Genomic DNA, 16421 nt, shown 5'->3' with positions numbered 1-16421 from the left:
CAAGACCAGGGCAGACAATAGAAGGCTTGCTGCACTCCAGCAGACGGTCACGGTACAGGGATTTATTTTTTTCATGTCTGGGTGCCTGAGAACCAGTATCTTCCTTTGTGTCTCAATTTCCTCCCCTCGTCAGGGGAAGAACCCACCCATCTATAGGGACTTCTAAATATGTCTGAGGCGAAGGCTAAGGAAGCCATGGGAGGCCCTCAAGGGAAAGCAGGCCCTTCTTTTGATGAGAAGGAGCTGTTAGCCTAGGCCTTAGGCTCCACCCTGGAGTTCCCTGTGCACAGGCCTTAGGTTCACCACAGGGTGGGTGTGGTCAGCATTAGTCTTAATCAGGAGGAGTTAGGTCCTCCTGTGTCTGAGTCTCTACTAAGTTCACCAACTTTGTGGCTTTGGGAAAGTTGTGTGGGCTCTAAGAACCTCATATACTCATCTGTGAAATGGGCATCTCACACAAGTGTTTATGGCTGTTAGGGGCCACAGGTAGCTAGCTACCTGGACAACTTGGCAAAGTGTAATGGTTGATCTAAAACACATTTCTGGTCTTTCTGCCATGTTGTCAGCCCATCCTGAGGACCAGGGACTTAGTAGTGAGTGTTTAATAGCTCCTCCCAATGCTGACCATAACCATCACCTGGTGAGCAGCAGGACAAATGGCAAGTTCCAAGGAGGTCACCCGGGAGCCAGGTCTGCAGGCAGCTGAATGTCAACAGAAAGTAGAGGTGATCCTTGGGGAGAAGCACCTGTTGGGGGCATCCATAGAGAGGCAATGAGGAGGCAGGGACCTGAGCAGGCAAGCACAGAGGGAAGGAGAGAGGGAGGGAGGGAGGGAGGGAGGGAGGGAGGGAGGGAGGGAGGATGACCAAGCTGTGGCCTCTGTTTGTCCTAGTGCTGTAGATAAGCCTCCCAAGAGGCTTGTAAGGCTGTGTTTGAAAGCTTGTGTTTGAGAAGATCCCATGAGGCACTTGGGTGTGGGGAGTGTTTCTCCAGGAGACAAAGATTCTGGAAACTGTGTGGTGACAGACAGGGACAGAGTCTGGTGAGGTTTAGGAAATTTGGCAAATGGAAGTGAATGGGTGGCCAGGTGGACCACCCAGTCTGGCTTAAGAACCCAGAAAGGAGTCCCGTGTGGATAAGAGTGAGGAGGGGGAAGGAAAGGCCCAGTGGCAGGGTGAAGGACAGTAAATACTAGTTGCTGCTTCTCAAAGAGGCCCAAGGGTGTGCCAGCAGCTGCAGCCACCTGGAGCTGATGGATTAATGACCTGGGAGGGTGGCTGAGTGACAGGATGTCAGGGAAGCCCGCCTTCCACATAATGGTCACCAGAGCAGCAGGGAGGGCCTGGGTAAGATTTGGCTGTGTTCCATCATCCCTGGGGGCTGCAGGGAGAGCTCCACACCCCGATGTGGATACAAGGCAGGGGCGGGGATACAGGAGTTGGGAGGTTACTCTGTTGAAGGCCCTTGGTGCTATCTCTGGCTTAGCCAGATACTGGTGGCTGGCCCTCAGAGACTTCATTCATTTAATTCACTCATCAGCCACAGGCCCTTGGAGGAGACCAGAGACTCCCCTCTAAAAACAGGGGTAGGAGCTGTGGTGATGAAATGGCTCCTAAGGTCCCCTACTGCACCGGGCGGGCCATCTGTCATGGAATTGACAGCAGCCCCTATGCACTGACCACTCTGTTTAGCCTTGCTCCGCAGAAAGGAAAACTATGGCTCTTGGTGGTGGAGCCATCAAGGTCACCGAGCCAGCTGGAGGTGAAGCTGACATTGAACCCCCTGGCCTATGGACTCTAAGATTTCTTCTCTCCATCACACTTGGGTGGCCGCTAGCTTGGCTTGAGGCCCTCTGAGGGCTCTCTGGATGTCAGAGGGTTGATCTCATGTCTCTTCTGTTTTCTGACTTGACTCTCTGGGTCAGCAGGGGTAGAGTAGGGAGCCAGGGGCAGGCTCAGGCTCCTACAGCCTCTTCCTTTGTTCCTGGCTCCTGCTTCCTCTTGAGTGCTCGGCTCCAGCCTGAAGGACAGATCCTCCTGTACCATCTGCCCTGCCACCAGAATCCTCTCACAGCATATCCTATTGTTTTAACCCCTCCCCTTCCAGGTCTTTGCAGCGGGCCTTTCTGGAATGTTCTAGATAGAATGTGTCAGCCAAGCTTGTGGCTTGCCTTGCCTCCCTGTCCTTCCAGTCCCTTTTGTGACTGTGCCTCCCTACCCAGACAGACCCTCCTGATGGTCCTGCTTCAGCTCCCAGGCCCAGTGTCTTCAGCCAGGAAGACATCTAGCATCTGGCACCTGAAACCACTGGTGCTTAGAAACTGCTTTCCTTGGTTCTGTAAGTTCTCAGCCTCAGAAATACCCAGGGCAGCCTGGACCGAGGGTCACCAGCCTGTGTCTCATACTCTGCCTCTGGCACACCTGAGATCTTACACACTCCACTACAGAGTGAAGAGCCAGGTGCTTCTAGCACCTGCTATGCACCTCTCACAGAAGTGAACTGAGGGACAGGTTAGCCATCAAGATAATTCTGTTCCTTCACCTCTGGGTGCCTTTGAAGGGAATCAACAAGAGACATTCCTGTGATCCTCTAGCTCTTCCATATTACCTAGAAAATTCCAATGCAGGTGTGTCTATCTTCAGGCATAGATAGTAAGCGGAAGCCTAGAAATCCTCTCTGAGATGCTGAGACAGAATTAAAGCTGGAAGGACAAGGGTGAGTACTGAGTCTGAGTCCACCTTGTTAGGATGGGCACTAAGGCCTACAGAGTGGGAGGAGATGCTCTGATAAGGTCATTGGTGGCTGGAGAGACCCAGCGGGGGTGTGAGAAGCTGCAGGCTCCTCTTCCCAGGTCCAGCATGAGTGTGACCTTAGCCAAGCGGCTGGCCTTCTCTGGACTTCTGTCTCCCAGCTGGTCCTAGCGCAGTTGTGCCTGAAGTGGTCCCAAGCCCAAGGTCTCAGTCAGTCAATGAGCTCTTCATCAGTGCAGCCTCCTGCTTGCCCAGCAAGGGGTTAAGCTCTTGGCGCCAGCTCTGCAAGACAACCCCCCTCCTTTTCACAAACACTTGTAGGAAATCAGCCTGGGCGCTTCCTGTGAGGAGGAGGCAAGGCAAGGCCTCAGCTGCAGGGGCGGGGAGAAGCGGGGAGCGATGCTTGTCTGTGAGCTGAGGCGGTTCTGGCTGGCAGAACAGTCTGGAGGCGGTCCAGGGTGCTGTGGAGGCAGGGGGCTCCCCAGGTTTGAAACAAAGACCTGGTGGGCAGCTCCCCTGAGCCCAGTCCAGCTCTGTGGTGGTGTAGTCCGAGTGAGGTAAGGAGCTGAGGCAGGAGGAGGGCCGGAGGGAAGCCGCCTTCCCTCTGGATGGGCCAGTCATAGACTCTCTGGACAACTCTGGCAGTCAGCCCAGCCCAGCCAGGAAATCACAGCTACGCAGCTGCTGCCACTCCTGTCCAGCCCTCAGAGCCCAGCCCCCAGGCCAGAGTGGACTCCAGGATGCTAGTTTCCAGTTCCAGAGCTCATTTGGTTTCCTTGGTGAACCAGCGTTGGTCTTTCTCTGTGCCCAGGGTGGGCTCATCTTGTGCCCAACGTTAATACTTTGGTTGCTGAGGGCCCTGGAGATGCGCAGAAGTGAAGAGCAGGCCCGGAGGCAGCGCCCCCTCCCCACATAAGGACAGGGACAGCGTCTGGATGTTCTGGTGGCCAGGAGGCCAGCTTGGACCTAAATGGGGCCCGTAGTAGCCTGGCCCCTTTTTAGTTCCTCCTTGGCGGCTGCTTGAGTGAGTCAGGGACAGGCTGGGGACATCCATACTGGGTATCTCTACTTGCTGCAGGCCCAAGGCCAGTCATCTGTGAACAGGCCGCTGATCCGAACTTGCTTTAGAGCCTCAAAGCCCAACCCTTTGGAAAGGCCCAGCAGCTTGATCTGGAGGTCCTCCCTGCCACCATCCTCCTGCTCCCGCAAGTTCAATGGCCTTGGCTTAATAGCCACATCAGTCCTCTCTAAACTTCCTGGTTGTCCAAAATAGGTGTCTGCCTCAGTTTCCTCATTGGAGTGAGGTTAAGGTGGGGATGCCCTGGCTATGGAGCTTCTGAGGGCCAAGGCAGCTGAAGGTTGTGAAGGCACACTGGGTGAGAATCACCCTGGAGCCTGGTGTGTTGAGTGGCATAAGGGAAGGGCCTTCAGGCTTTGTAATGACCCGAGGCAGGAACAACTCACTCTTTCCGCACACACACAGGCACACACACACACACACACACACACACACACACCCCACAGCTGCTTATGTGAAGCAGCAGCAGGGGACTGAGCACTGCTTAGGCAGGAACTAAACAGAGCCATTGGAGTGTGTTAGAGCATGGGGAGCAGGTCTGTACGGGTGTTGGGTGGGAGGCAAGAGCACAGAAAAGGGTGTTTGGTGCCTTCTCAGGTGGGGTACAGTTTCTCTGGGGCAGGTGGGGACCCTTAGCCCAACAGCCCAACCATCAGCAGGACTTAGTTGTATAGGGGCTGGTCCTCCTGGGTCAGGACACAGTTCATATGGCACTTTCACTGCTGCCCTCTGAGGCTGTTGGGACCTCCCTGCCCATCTGTGGCACTCGAGGGCCGGGCACTTGGCTCTGCTTGACCTTTGTCTATGCTGTTCCTCTGTCCTGCATGCCCTTCCTCATTCTCCCCTAGATTTGCTTGGTCTGTTAAAGCTGTCCCCAAACTCTCTTTAGTGGCTTTTCTGGATTTCATCCTCCATGGCAGGTGGAATCTTTGCAAGCTTATTATTATTATTTTTAATCTTAGGGGCCGAGAACCTCTAAGTTAAATGGCGCATCTCAGGCCAGTGTGCTCACCAGACCCAGGGGTGATGGGCATAGCACCCTTTACAGAGACGAGCAGCCAGCCAGCCATGTGCCTTGAGTGCCACTAACACCAGGGCTGGAATCAGCTTGCCTGGGGCTCAGCCTGCTGCTCTTTTACAACTCATCTCTGCCTGACGTTGGCCCATATTTGGCAATGGTGTATGTTTGCTGACTGACTACCTGACCGGCCAGTCCCAGGCTCCATGGCACTGAGGCTTGCACAGAAGACTAACATCTTTCTCAGGAAATGCTCACAACTAGAGGCACTTGAGAAACGGGCGCAAAGCTGTAGCCACTGACCGCTGTTGCCTGTGACGTGCAGGCTCCACTGACAACAGTGAGGTTTCTGCCACTGAGTCATTGCAGAAAATAGGCTGTTCCTCTTTTTGCACATCGAGGTCTCTGTGATTGGGCAGGCTGCTCTGTGGTGGGCTAGAAAAAAAATAACATTTCAAAAGTCAGCAAAGCACACGCCACAGCTCTACCTCCCACGCTTTTACACCTCCACACTGGCAGCCAAAAGCGGGGAGAGGCCTTGCTGAGGTCCTTGTTTTAATAGTCTGACGGAGCGGGATCGTGCACACATAGAGAATTCTCACGCGCGCTCAAGGTCTAGATTCTCCCATCACCATGGATTTTAAGCAGGGATGCTTGCTCTTTATGGGAACGAGGGACTTGAACTTAGATTTACAGTCTATTTTGGGTGGGGGAACGTGTGTACCGCTGCATGCATCCAAGGTCAGAGGACAACCTGGAGCACTGTCTCTCTTTCCAACCTGCTGCCTGTACCAGGTTAGCTGACAACATTCTCCTGTCTGACTCCCATCTCCTGGTAGGGGCATGCTGGAATTACACCTGCTCATACTCAGCTTCTGTGTGCATTCTGGAGATTTGAACTCAGGTCATTTGGGTTGTGAGGCCAGCAGGAAAAATGTTCCAGCTCTGACTTAACTTTTCTACTCGTCCTTTTTAAAAATCACATTTAATTATTGTGTATTTGTGTGTGTGCACATGTGTTACCATAGGACATATGTAGAGGTCATGGCACTTTTGAGAGTCAATTCTTTCCCATCATGTGGGTCCCAGGGATCGAACTCAGGTCCTCAGTCTTGGCAACAAGTGTCTTCAGCTGCTGAACCATCTCACCAGCCCTCTCTGGCTTCATTTTTAAGTACATGGTGTTTGTGTATTGTTATAAAATATGATAGTATATTGTTATGTGGATCTACAGTTAGAGGAATGCATGGAGGTGTAGGTGTGCAGATTTTTACTGTTGGAGATATGTGGTTACAAAAACAAAACCAACGAACAGAGCCCTAGGCCAAGATTGACGGCTTGTAATCATACTCACTGACCAGGGGATCCTGGCTGACTCACTGATCTCTCTGAACCTTGGTCTTGCTAATGAGACAGGAAGGCAGATATGTCACCCTGGCAGGGTGGGGCCAGTGTGAAGATATGCAGGAAATTTAGGGGTTCTACAGGGAGTGGGACAGAGGAGGCCTTGCTAAGGGTCAAAGAGAGAAAAGCCTTTGAGCCCTCATCTCCGGAGACAGAGTCATGGCTATAGAGTTAGCCTGTGTCACCGCCTGGTTTTTGTGAAGCCAGGCTTTCCCAAGCAACCCTGTCTCAGGGGAACCGAGTCTAGAAATAGCTGGCTGATGACTTTTCCTAACTATGTCTTGAAGGCAGGGTCCAAGAGCCCCAGAGGCTCCAGGACAGCTCCAACTGGCCAACTCCAGAGGCTGGAGACCTACACCAGCCTGTATAGAAGAGGCCAGGCCAGTCCCAAGAGACCAGTGGCTTCTACCCCAGTCTGCTCCTCACTCCCGTGCTGCTCCAGGAAAGGCCCCTTTCTGTGCCTCAATTGCCTGACCCTTGTATAAACTAAGTATGAACAGCCATAGTTCTCATAGATAACTGAGTGGCTGGCAGCTCCTAGGCTCTGTGCTTTATCCTGAGGCTGGATTTCTGAACCCGGTAGTACAACAATTGACACAGGAAATACCAGCAAAGTGTTAGAAAAAGAGTGTGAAGGGAGAAAGGGAAGGGAGCTCTCCTTGGGCTACCCTCCCCTGCCACCAGGGCCCTTCTCACAGTCCCTCTGTGGCCAAGCTATTCACTCTGGTTCACTGTCCCAGAGCAATAGGGCAGACCTTCTCCCCTGCCACTTGGCTGGGCTCTCTGCCTGAGAGACACAGGCAGCTGCTGAGGATGTCATGAGAAGCTTGCTGGGTTTGGGCTCCCCACCTCCCAACACTCGCTGATGTCAGTCACCCAGCCTCTGTACTCACAGGACCCCTGCAGTGCTCTAGTATCTCCTTTTTGAGGCAAAATTTATATAATATGACACTAGCTACTCAGCAGCACTTAGTGTACGTAATGACACGGTTGCCTTGTCTCTTCAGCTCTCAGAACATTCCTCCCTCAAGAAAGCCCTGTGTGCACTGAGCATCCAGGGACCCTTCTCCCCTCCCCGGCATCACTGTAGCAGCCACCCGGCCCCCTTCCTCTGTGGACTCACCTGCTCTGCACACTGCAATCCTCAGACTCAGACACACCGAACTCTGGTGTCTGGCTTTTCAGAGTTAACATAGAACTTTGGTGGTTTACCCGCATTGTCACACATTGGGACTTCATTCCTTTTTCTGCTGCCTTCCCATTCTTTTCTGCTGCTGAATAAATACTGTGTCGTATGTAGAAACCACAAATTGTTTCTGCATGCAGATGGATGGATGCCTGGGTGTTGTGAACATGGTTGCTGGAAGATGTGTGGAGCCGTATTTGTTTGCATGCCTGCTTTCAATTAGTTTGTGCGTTGGAACCAGCTCAGCATGCCCTACTTTCAACCTGAACTCATGTCCCGTGGCCAGAGGAAACCATGTAGTACCCTCTGACCTCCTGGGCTTCAGGTGATACCACCAGGGTGCCCTTACCACTCCTCAGCTGTCAGTGGCTGCTTGCTAACGTGCGCAGTCAGTGCTGTGAGCAGAGCCTGTGCCTGGTACCTGGGGACAGAAATAGGTGTGCAGTGACAGTAGCTGGCATTTACGGGACTCTTGCTTTGCGGTGTGCTTTCTGCTAGCTCTTCTTTACCCTGTGTCCTAAAGGGAGCGGAATCCTCACTCATTGATGACAGATGGGGACAGCGAGTCACCCAAGGTCACACCAAGGGGCCACTGCCTCTGGGACTCCGTCTGGTAAATTCCTGGATGGACGATGGGAGACCCTGAGGATTGACATGATCCATTGGTTGTGCCCAACAGGACACAGGCAGGATGGCTGGTGCTGAGAGTTGCCATCTGTGACCTGGACCTCCAGCTGCAGCTCAGTCTCAAAGATGAAGTGGCCCAGGTGAAACAAGGCCAGGCGCCATGGCCAGCTCAGGGACAGAGGCGCACTGGGCTGAGCCAGTCCTGGGGCAAGGGTCCCACAGACGGCGGCGCTGGGCTTGGGCCGAGGAGCAGGATGCGGATGGAAGCGGTGACCAGGGCTGGGGACACAAAGCCACCAGCCCGGAGCTCCTGGAGGACTTCCAGCAGGCACAGGAGCAACCGCCACCCCGGGAGTGGCACCCAGACACGCAAGACTCTGAAGAGCCTTCTGGAGAAGGTGAGGACTCCTCTTGTCTGAAGTGGTAACATGTTCCCCAAAGAGCCTGTCCTCCAATAAGAGCTAGAAAAGAGGGGCGTCTTTACAGCCCTTTCTTAAATTCTACTTTTTAACATTAAATTGTATAATTTAATGTTACATTTTGGAAACATTTGTACATTTTGGAAAATGTGAGCAAATCAGAGGTAAATGTTAAAACTGTTCATTATTCTACCCCTCCCCAAGTGATGTCTTTTTGTTTTCTTGAGATTTATTTATTATTTATATAGCATTCTGCCTGCATGTGTGCCTGCACATTAGAAGAGAGCACCAGATCTCACTATAGACGGTTATGAGCCACCATGTGGTTACTGGGAATTGAACTCAGGACCTTTGGAAGGATAGCCAGTGCTCTTAACCTCTGAGCCATCTCTTCAATATACAAGTATTATATAAAAATACAAATATATTTTAGAATACTCCACTGTTACTTGCTTTGCTGTTATCTTAGTAGCTAGGAATATTTTCCTCATTCTTCCAGTATTCTTCCATGAGTCTCTCCTAAGATCTGCATGGAATGGGGCTCTCCCATAATCCTTTGGGCAAGTCTCTTCTGCTCAGCAGCTACAGCTTCTGGTTTGTGCTGTGGTGAATACTACAGAGGCAATGCCATCCAGTCAGCTTTGCATGCTTGCCACCATACTGTCTTTAGTAAATTGAATTGCTTGTGTTAGGGCTGAGGCTTAGTCTAAACCCCAGGCAGCAGAGGGAATGGTGGCATTCTTCATCCTTACCAATGACTCTGCTGCTATCACCAGGAGACCAGTGTGGAGGGACTTCTCAGCTTCTCCTGTGGCAAGACCCTTCTCCACCCTAGCTTTGGTTTCCCCATCTATGAAATGGGCATGACAACAGCATTGGGAACAGGAAGGGTTTGAAGTGTGGAGGCTCCGCTACTGGATTGTGACTAGGACATGCACATATCAGACTCTTAAATCTATAGAACCCTTAGGCCATAGAGAAACCACTTATGCCGTTACTCTTAGTGTTTTATGCCTGCCACATCTGTCCGCTTGGGAGCTGTTTTCTTCTGTGTGTGTGTGTGTGTGTGTGTGTGTGTGTGTGTGTTACCTGAAATTGAACCTTGAGCCTTCTATTAGCCATTCAAATGTTCTAAGGCTGAACTATATTCCCCAGCCTCTAAAAAAAAAAAAAAAAAAAAAAAAAAAAACCAGAAACAAAACAAATATATTTCTGAGGGGATGGAGACTAAGGTGTTTAAGGCAACAGGCAGAGTTGCCGCTTCCTAAGAGATACTTGGTATGATATAACAGCCACTCCTATGCCTTGTGGCCCACTTCCCTTCCTCAACAGAACTCCCTGCAGGTAAGAGGAATACGTCTCAAGTTTAAATAAGAACTACCAGGGATCAGCGACTTGTTCATAGTTCCCAGACAGGGATCAGATGATCCTGGAATGAGTACAGCCCCAGCATGACCTCTGGTGGTAGACCCTTGCTCAAGTTCCAGGTCCAGGACTGCTCTGAAACATCATGTGATCCTTTGGCCAGTTACTTAGCATCTCAGAGCTTTGGCTTTGGATGTGCTGCTATGAAACAGAGTGATTGGGTGAAGCCAGTTTTAAGTAGCCAAGAGAAATGTAGTGTCAAGAGTAAGGGGGAAGAACAGTATTGGACAGCAAGCCAGATGGGGTTATGACAAAGACACCTCCATCCAGAGCAGAGTCTGTGCAATGTTACACAGTGTGTCTCATGAAAAGCTGGGTCTATCACAGACAGAGATGAAAACATGGGTGCCTGCAGGATGGATGCATGCATGGATGGATGGTGGCTGGGTGATGGATGGATAGATGAATGCCTGAAAGGATGAGTAGGTGGATGGATGGTTGATAAAGCAAGCTCTTAAAAGGATAGGTGGGTGCTTGAAAGGATGGATGTAGGCATGTATGGATGGATGCTTGAAAGGATGGATGCTTGAAAGGATGGATGGATGGATGGAAGGAAGGATGGATGGATGAATGGATAGATGCTTGGAAGGATGGAAGGAAGGAAGGAAGGAAGCTTGAAAGGATGGATGATGCTTGAAAAATGAATGGAAGGAAGGATGGATGAATGGATGGAAGGAAGGAAGGATGGATAGATGCTTGAAAAGATAGATGGATGGTTAGATGTATGTTGTATCTACTACAGAACAATTACAGCATCTACCTATTTCTTGGAAGCCGTGCACAGTTTCGTTTTCCCTCTCTTTCTACTCCATCAAGAAACAAGTATTGAGCACCTGCTCTTCAAATGCAATAGAGTGCAAAAGCAGCCAGTGCCCTTGCCCCCAGGAAGCTTGCCATGTTACAGTGACCTGTGCTGACAAAGTAATCCCAAGACTGAACAAACAGCTTTCACTGCAGTAGCTTATGTTGCAGAGGGCTCCTGATTGATGAGAGCCTGCAGAAGGAGAGTTTGACCTTATCAGTGAGCTACAGAACTTCCCTGGGAAGGTCAAGAGTGAGATGCAGCCTGAAGGACCAATAGCTTACAAGATAAAGGGGGTGAACCTAGCGGAGGATGAATGCAAGCACAGTGCGTTTCAGGGTCAGTGAGTTACGGGTATTGGAGCAGCAGGGACCCCAGGACCACAGGAAAGGCTCTGCTGTCATACTGGCAACAACAGGGAGACGTGATGAAACTCCAGGTGGTGGAACGAGGATGAGTAGTAGGTGACTAAGTGGTTATTGCATTCGTCCCTCTGTAGGAGGTAAACGGGACAGGGCAGGGACATTTGGGATGGGCTGCCACTTGTAGAAACGGAACACGATTTGGGGAGACTCCGTCTAAGGCTTGAGTTTGGAGGACTTTGAGGTGAGTAGGGCAGGAGTCCCACAAGTACCTGGCTCTGTGGGTGCCTCCAGGTTCTTGCCATCCTCACATCTTGAGGTCACAAAGTGACTCCAGTGGCATTATAGACCCACACATGCTCAGCATGGATGACCTGTCTTTCCAGAGACCGAAACTGATGGTGTGAGCATCCCGGAGGGTTCCACCATGCCTCTGCCCTGGCTCTCCACAAACAATCAACAGTTGGACCTGTCCGAAGAGGAGCTGGATGAGTTCCCTGGGAGCTCTGGGGTAGAGTTAGCTGGAGAGAGTTGCATAGAGCTGGAATGTGAAGACCAAGAAGATTCCAACCCTGCAGCTCCAAAACAGGGACCAGCCAGAGACTGGGTGACCACTATCAGGCAAGGCAGTTCATACAGACCCTTAGAGCATCCTGAAGCCCATCCATCTGTTGAACACAGCCATACAAAGTCTTGGAGCAGTGGGACCACAAGCCACAATCAGCGTAGTGACAGCCTTGATTCTATCTGGGAAGGAGATACTGATGTCCTCCAGCCTGTCACCTTGGCTAAAGCCCTGCCACAGAGTCCACACCACAATCTCCCATGGACAGATGACAGAAATGGAGGTGACGTTGCTCCGGCAACACCCACAGAATTCCGGGACTCCTTAGCAGCACCAGCCCAGAATTCTCAGCGCTCTGCAGGCACATGGGGGCAAGAAACCACCAGCCTGCCCAGCTCTCGGCCTGAGGACCAAGGCTGGAAAAGAACTAAGACATCACCTAAGCCACTGCCCTCACGGTTTACTGGCTCTATCAGCCCCATAAGCACTCGGCTTAGAGCAGTAAAGCAAGTGTCACAGCACAATCAGGGAGCCAGTCTGGCTGGCCACTCTTCAGATGCCACCAAGTATGGCCGGGGGCGCCTGAACTACCCACTCCCTGACTTCTCCAAGGTGGAGCCCAGGGTGAGGTTTCCCAAAGATGAGAAATACCGACCCCCCAAGTCCAGAGGCCACAATAAGCAACAAGGCCCTACCAAACCCCTAATCTTCAAGTCGCCAGCTGAGATTGTTCGGGATATACTGCTGAGTAACAGTGAGACATGTCTAGCCGAGGACCCTTCTGCCCACTCCATCGCCAGAGTGCCCCAGGAGTTCCAGACGCCCGAACAAGCCACTGAGCTGGTTCATCAGCTCCAGGTAAGCAAGACTGCTGCCTGTATGTCACCCAGGCGCTTGGCTAGAGAGGCTTCGGCTCTGGCCTGGAGCCCCTGCTGGTGGAGGGGGAGTTACCGCTGTGCTGAAGGCAGCCGCTGCATTTTGATCAGGAGCAGTGCGAGAGATTGGGGATCTACATTACGTAGGGTGCTTGCCTCACCTGCAGAAAGCTGTACATCCAATCCCAGCACCTCATGGGCATGGTGGTGCACATCTTAACCCTAGCAGCCCACAAGATAGAAGCAGGTGGATCAGATCTCTTAGGCCATCGTCAGCTACATAGCAATAAGTTCCTTGCTAGCTTGGACTAGAGACTCATGTCTCAACAGAGCAGTGACCATGTCTATGCTTCAGGGATTATCTGTTTATTTTCAACCCCTGCTATGAAAAATAAATCTAACATTCTGGAAGGAAAACAGTCTAATGGACACGCCCCACACACCATGCAACATCCCCACGAAGCAGCTCAACCTCTTCCCCACTCCCACAATCCCCACTGAATTAAGCAAAGCTCCAGGTAATCCAGGCATTTTGTATTTTATTGTGTTTAGCTCTGCTTTTACCCCCAGGGTTGTGCAGAGGCAGAAATAGGTCCCCCCCAACACATACACACACTCGGCTGTGGCTTGTTCTTTCTACCTAGAGTCAGATGAGGCTCGTGGGCAGCACAAAGGCCCAGGTGCCCTTCAAGTATCTGCAGCTCTTCCTGCATTTCTTAACAGTCTGTCTGTCTGTCTGTCTGTCTGTCTTTGCTCCTTTGACCTCCCAGTAGTCACCCACATTTTGCACCCTACTGGAGCACACGCCCTGTCTCAGGGGAGCTTGCATGTCCTCCCTTTCCCCTGACCATCGGTGTGATCGGAGCTGGGGTTTGGGCTTGTAGTCTTTCCACTGGACCACGAGCTATCACAGTCAGTACTGTGAGCTTCCTTCAGGCGATGTGGCCCTTGCAGCCTCTCCTCCTGACCTGCAAAGTCCCCAGCCATCACTGCATTGCCCCAGACTTTCCTTCAAAGTGAAAAAAAAAATAGTATTATTCTGATATTGCCTCCTTTTACATTCATTGCTATAAATTGTCTAAAAATAAATGAATAAGTAACATCTTCCCTCATAGACCATGAGGCAACCAAGATCTTATAAATGTGGGAAAATGAGAAATATCATGTGCTTTTTCTTCTTTCCTTTTTAGGTTTATTCATTTTATTTTGTGTGTATAAATGTTTTGCCTGCATGCATATGTGTGCACCGTGTGTGTGTGTGTGTGTGTGTGTGTGTGTGTGTGTGTGTGTGTATGTGTGTGTGTGTGTGGTGCCTTAGAAGGTCAGAAGAAGCCATCAGATGCCATGGCAGTGGCTACAGATGGCTATGATCCATTTATGAATGCTGGGAACCTAACAGGGATCCTGGGCAAGAACAGCAAGTCCTCTTAACCACTGAGCCATTTCTAGCCTGCCTCTCTCCTTCTTTCTCTCTGTTTCTTCTCCCTCCTCCTCTCTCTGTTTCTTCTCCCCTTTTTTCCTTTTTCTTCTGCCTCCCCCTTTCTGTTTCTTCTCCCTTCCTCCCTCTCTCTCTCTCTCTCTTCCTTGCATCCCAGGCGACCAATGGCATCTGTTTTGTTTTTTCCCCTACAGTGAGTTACTTGGGTTTTGTGTAAGGCCAGTGATCCTGAGTAGATAAGGACTATGACTTTTAATTATTTTTCTGTCCCTTGTGTGTGCTTATGCATGTGTGTATGCGGATGTTCATGTATGTGTGTGTGCATATGTGGATGCTTCCATATGGAGGCCAGCAGTCAGCCTTGAGTGTCTGCCCAATTTTTCCACCTTACTTACTTTGTTTCGTTTTGTAGACAAGGTCTCACTTTTATCTGGTGATCACCAAGCTAGGCATGGTAGCCAGAGTTCAGTGGTCCACCTGGCTCTGCCTCCGCACGTTTGCCACCACACCCGGCACTTTCACTTGGGTTTTGGGGATCAAGTACAGTCTTGATGGGCTGACTGCATCTTTTCTCTACAGGAGGACTATCACAAACTCCTCACCAAGTATGCGGAGGCTGAGAACACTATTGACCAGCTTCGCCTTGGGGCCAAGGTACTGGCTGGAAGGGGCTGAGCTGGGTGGATGGAGCCAAGAGCCAGGCTCCTTTAGGGTCATGGCCTACCCCAGGGTCTTAAAGAAAGGCTATTGGCTTTTGCATCCTGATACTCAATGTACTGACCTGTGACCTGGGCATAACTTAGCCACCCCTCGGCACCCCCCCCCCACTGTTAATGTCTTTAAGTGATGGAGCCTGTGGTACCCAGGAATGTCACCAAAAGCTGTCTCCTCCTCTGTGACGTTGATGTATGACTGCTCAGGCTGACTCCTGACACCATTCCTAGCCAGCTGGATGACCTTCCAGGCTGTAGCCCAGACTTTCTGCTTAATCTTTGATGCCCCATGTTTCCAAGAGAGATCACACTTTCACCTTTCTCCTGTGTCTCCCCCAAAGCCTCCTTTTATCCAGCTGGAACTGAGCACCCCATGTGTGACAGGTGGAATGTCCTGAAGGGAGGAGCTCATCCACACTGAGAACTGGGCAGCATGTCTCCCACCCTCTGACCTGTCTCCAAAGGAGGCTGAGAACAATGAGCTGGGACCTTCCGCTTTCTCAGGGTGAGGCAGGAAGTGGGCCAACTGAGGCCCCTGTGGCTTCCTGCTTTCCTCATATTTCTGTTTGCTCAGACATGCAGTATGCCCTGATCTGGATGTTCCCCTATAAGGAGAGCACCCCACCTTCCTGAAGAATGCTCCCCACTCCAAGGTCCCCCTGCCATGTGCTGACCTCCTGTCTTCAGCCACTTCTGGGGAACACATGAAGGCAACCACAGAAAGATGAAAGGGGCCTGTTATAGGACCCGAGTTCTCTGTCTCCACACCTGTGGCCCTGCCAGGTGCGGACAGAACCCTTCCCATGTGGTTTCCTGGGCACATCTGTTGGGTTACAGCGAGGTTGGGGGGTTGGGATCAGACCTTCTGTGGCTCTCTAGAAAGATAACTCTTTGGCTCAAGAGAAATGTGAGTTCTGTTCAGGAGATTGCACTGAAAATGGCCTATAATTTCCTTCACCCCAACCTCATTGCTACTCCAGGAGTGATAGGGCACAGCTCCTGGTCCCAACCTGAAGGGGAGAACAGTGGGACAGGGCCAAGATGCCTCACTTTTGAGCCTCATGTTATCTACCAGAAGGTGTCCCATGTAAGTGAGAGTTCTGGCTCCCGAGGGCGTTCTGCCTCTCCCGTGGATCTGTAAATATGACTTCTCCAGGGCCTTGCTAAGCTCTCCATTCTGTCCAGAGTCCAGAACAATGCAGGAGAGGCTAGGCCCACCTAAGAGGGAACAAGGCTGGACCTACCCTAATACCTAGGCTACCTCTGAACTCAGTAACTAGGAACCACAGTCTGATGGAACAGAGACTGACATTGGATAAACTAGTCAGAGTCCAGGCCCAGACTTGCAGGGACAAGGATAAGCCAGGAGTGTCTCATAGCAGGTGTGAGACACCAAGGTGGGGATGCCCCCATGCGCCTGTTCCTGCCGGATGGTGTAGTTTCCTCAGGTCTGGGACGCCCAGCTCAGGCCCTGGCACAGTATGTGGGACAGGCCTTCAGACAGGCAGGCCATGGTGATAGGAACAGCCATCAGTGATACTGTTGACTGCTAACCTAAGTCATTTACACCTGGGCACAGAGAGGTTAAGAAACTTGTCACACAAGACAGAGGTGCCAGAGCTAGGTTTTGACCTTAAAGCCCTGGCTACAGGGCCTATGACTCACTTACTTTGCCAAAACTAAGCCAGTACTCACTGGATCTGCAGCCAGAAACGCTGGCCAGGGAAGGCCAAGGCTAGATCTAAGAGCATCTAGGAAC

The 16421-nt window shown here is 51.3% G+C and overlaps 1 protein-coding gene across 1 annotated transcript in view; it reads left to right on the top strand.

Moving 5' to 3' along the window:
* Positions 1–3222: 3222 nt before the first annotated feature.
* The window catches only part of Akna (AT-hook transcription factor), a 33506-nt gene continuing 20307 nt past the window's right edge, over positions 3223–16421 (top strand). Inside the window, exons 1-4 of the mRNA XM_055611615.1 lie at positions 3223–3307; positions 8116–8461; positions 11458–12494; positions 14529–14603. Of these exons, the coding sequence (XP_055467590.1) occupies positions 8224–8461; positions 11458–12494; positions 14529–14603 (1350 nt within the window). The 5' untranslated portion in view covers positions 3223–3307; positions 8116–8223. The remainder of the gene's footprint in view (positions 3308–8115; positions 8462–11457; positions 12495–14528; positions 14604–16421) is intronic.

This window comes from Psammomys obesus, unplaced genomic scaffold, assembly GCF_907164565.1.
Source record: "Psammomys obesus unplaced genomic scaffold, mPsaObe1.curated_primary_1811, whole genome shotgun sequence".
NCBI classification, from domain to species: Eukaryota; Metazoa; Chordata; class Mammalia; order Rodentia; family Muridae; genus Psammomys; species Psammomys obesus.
The sequence above is the reverse complement of the archived record's forward strand: the minus strand, read 5'-3'. Positions and strand labels throughout refer to the sequence as shown.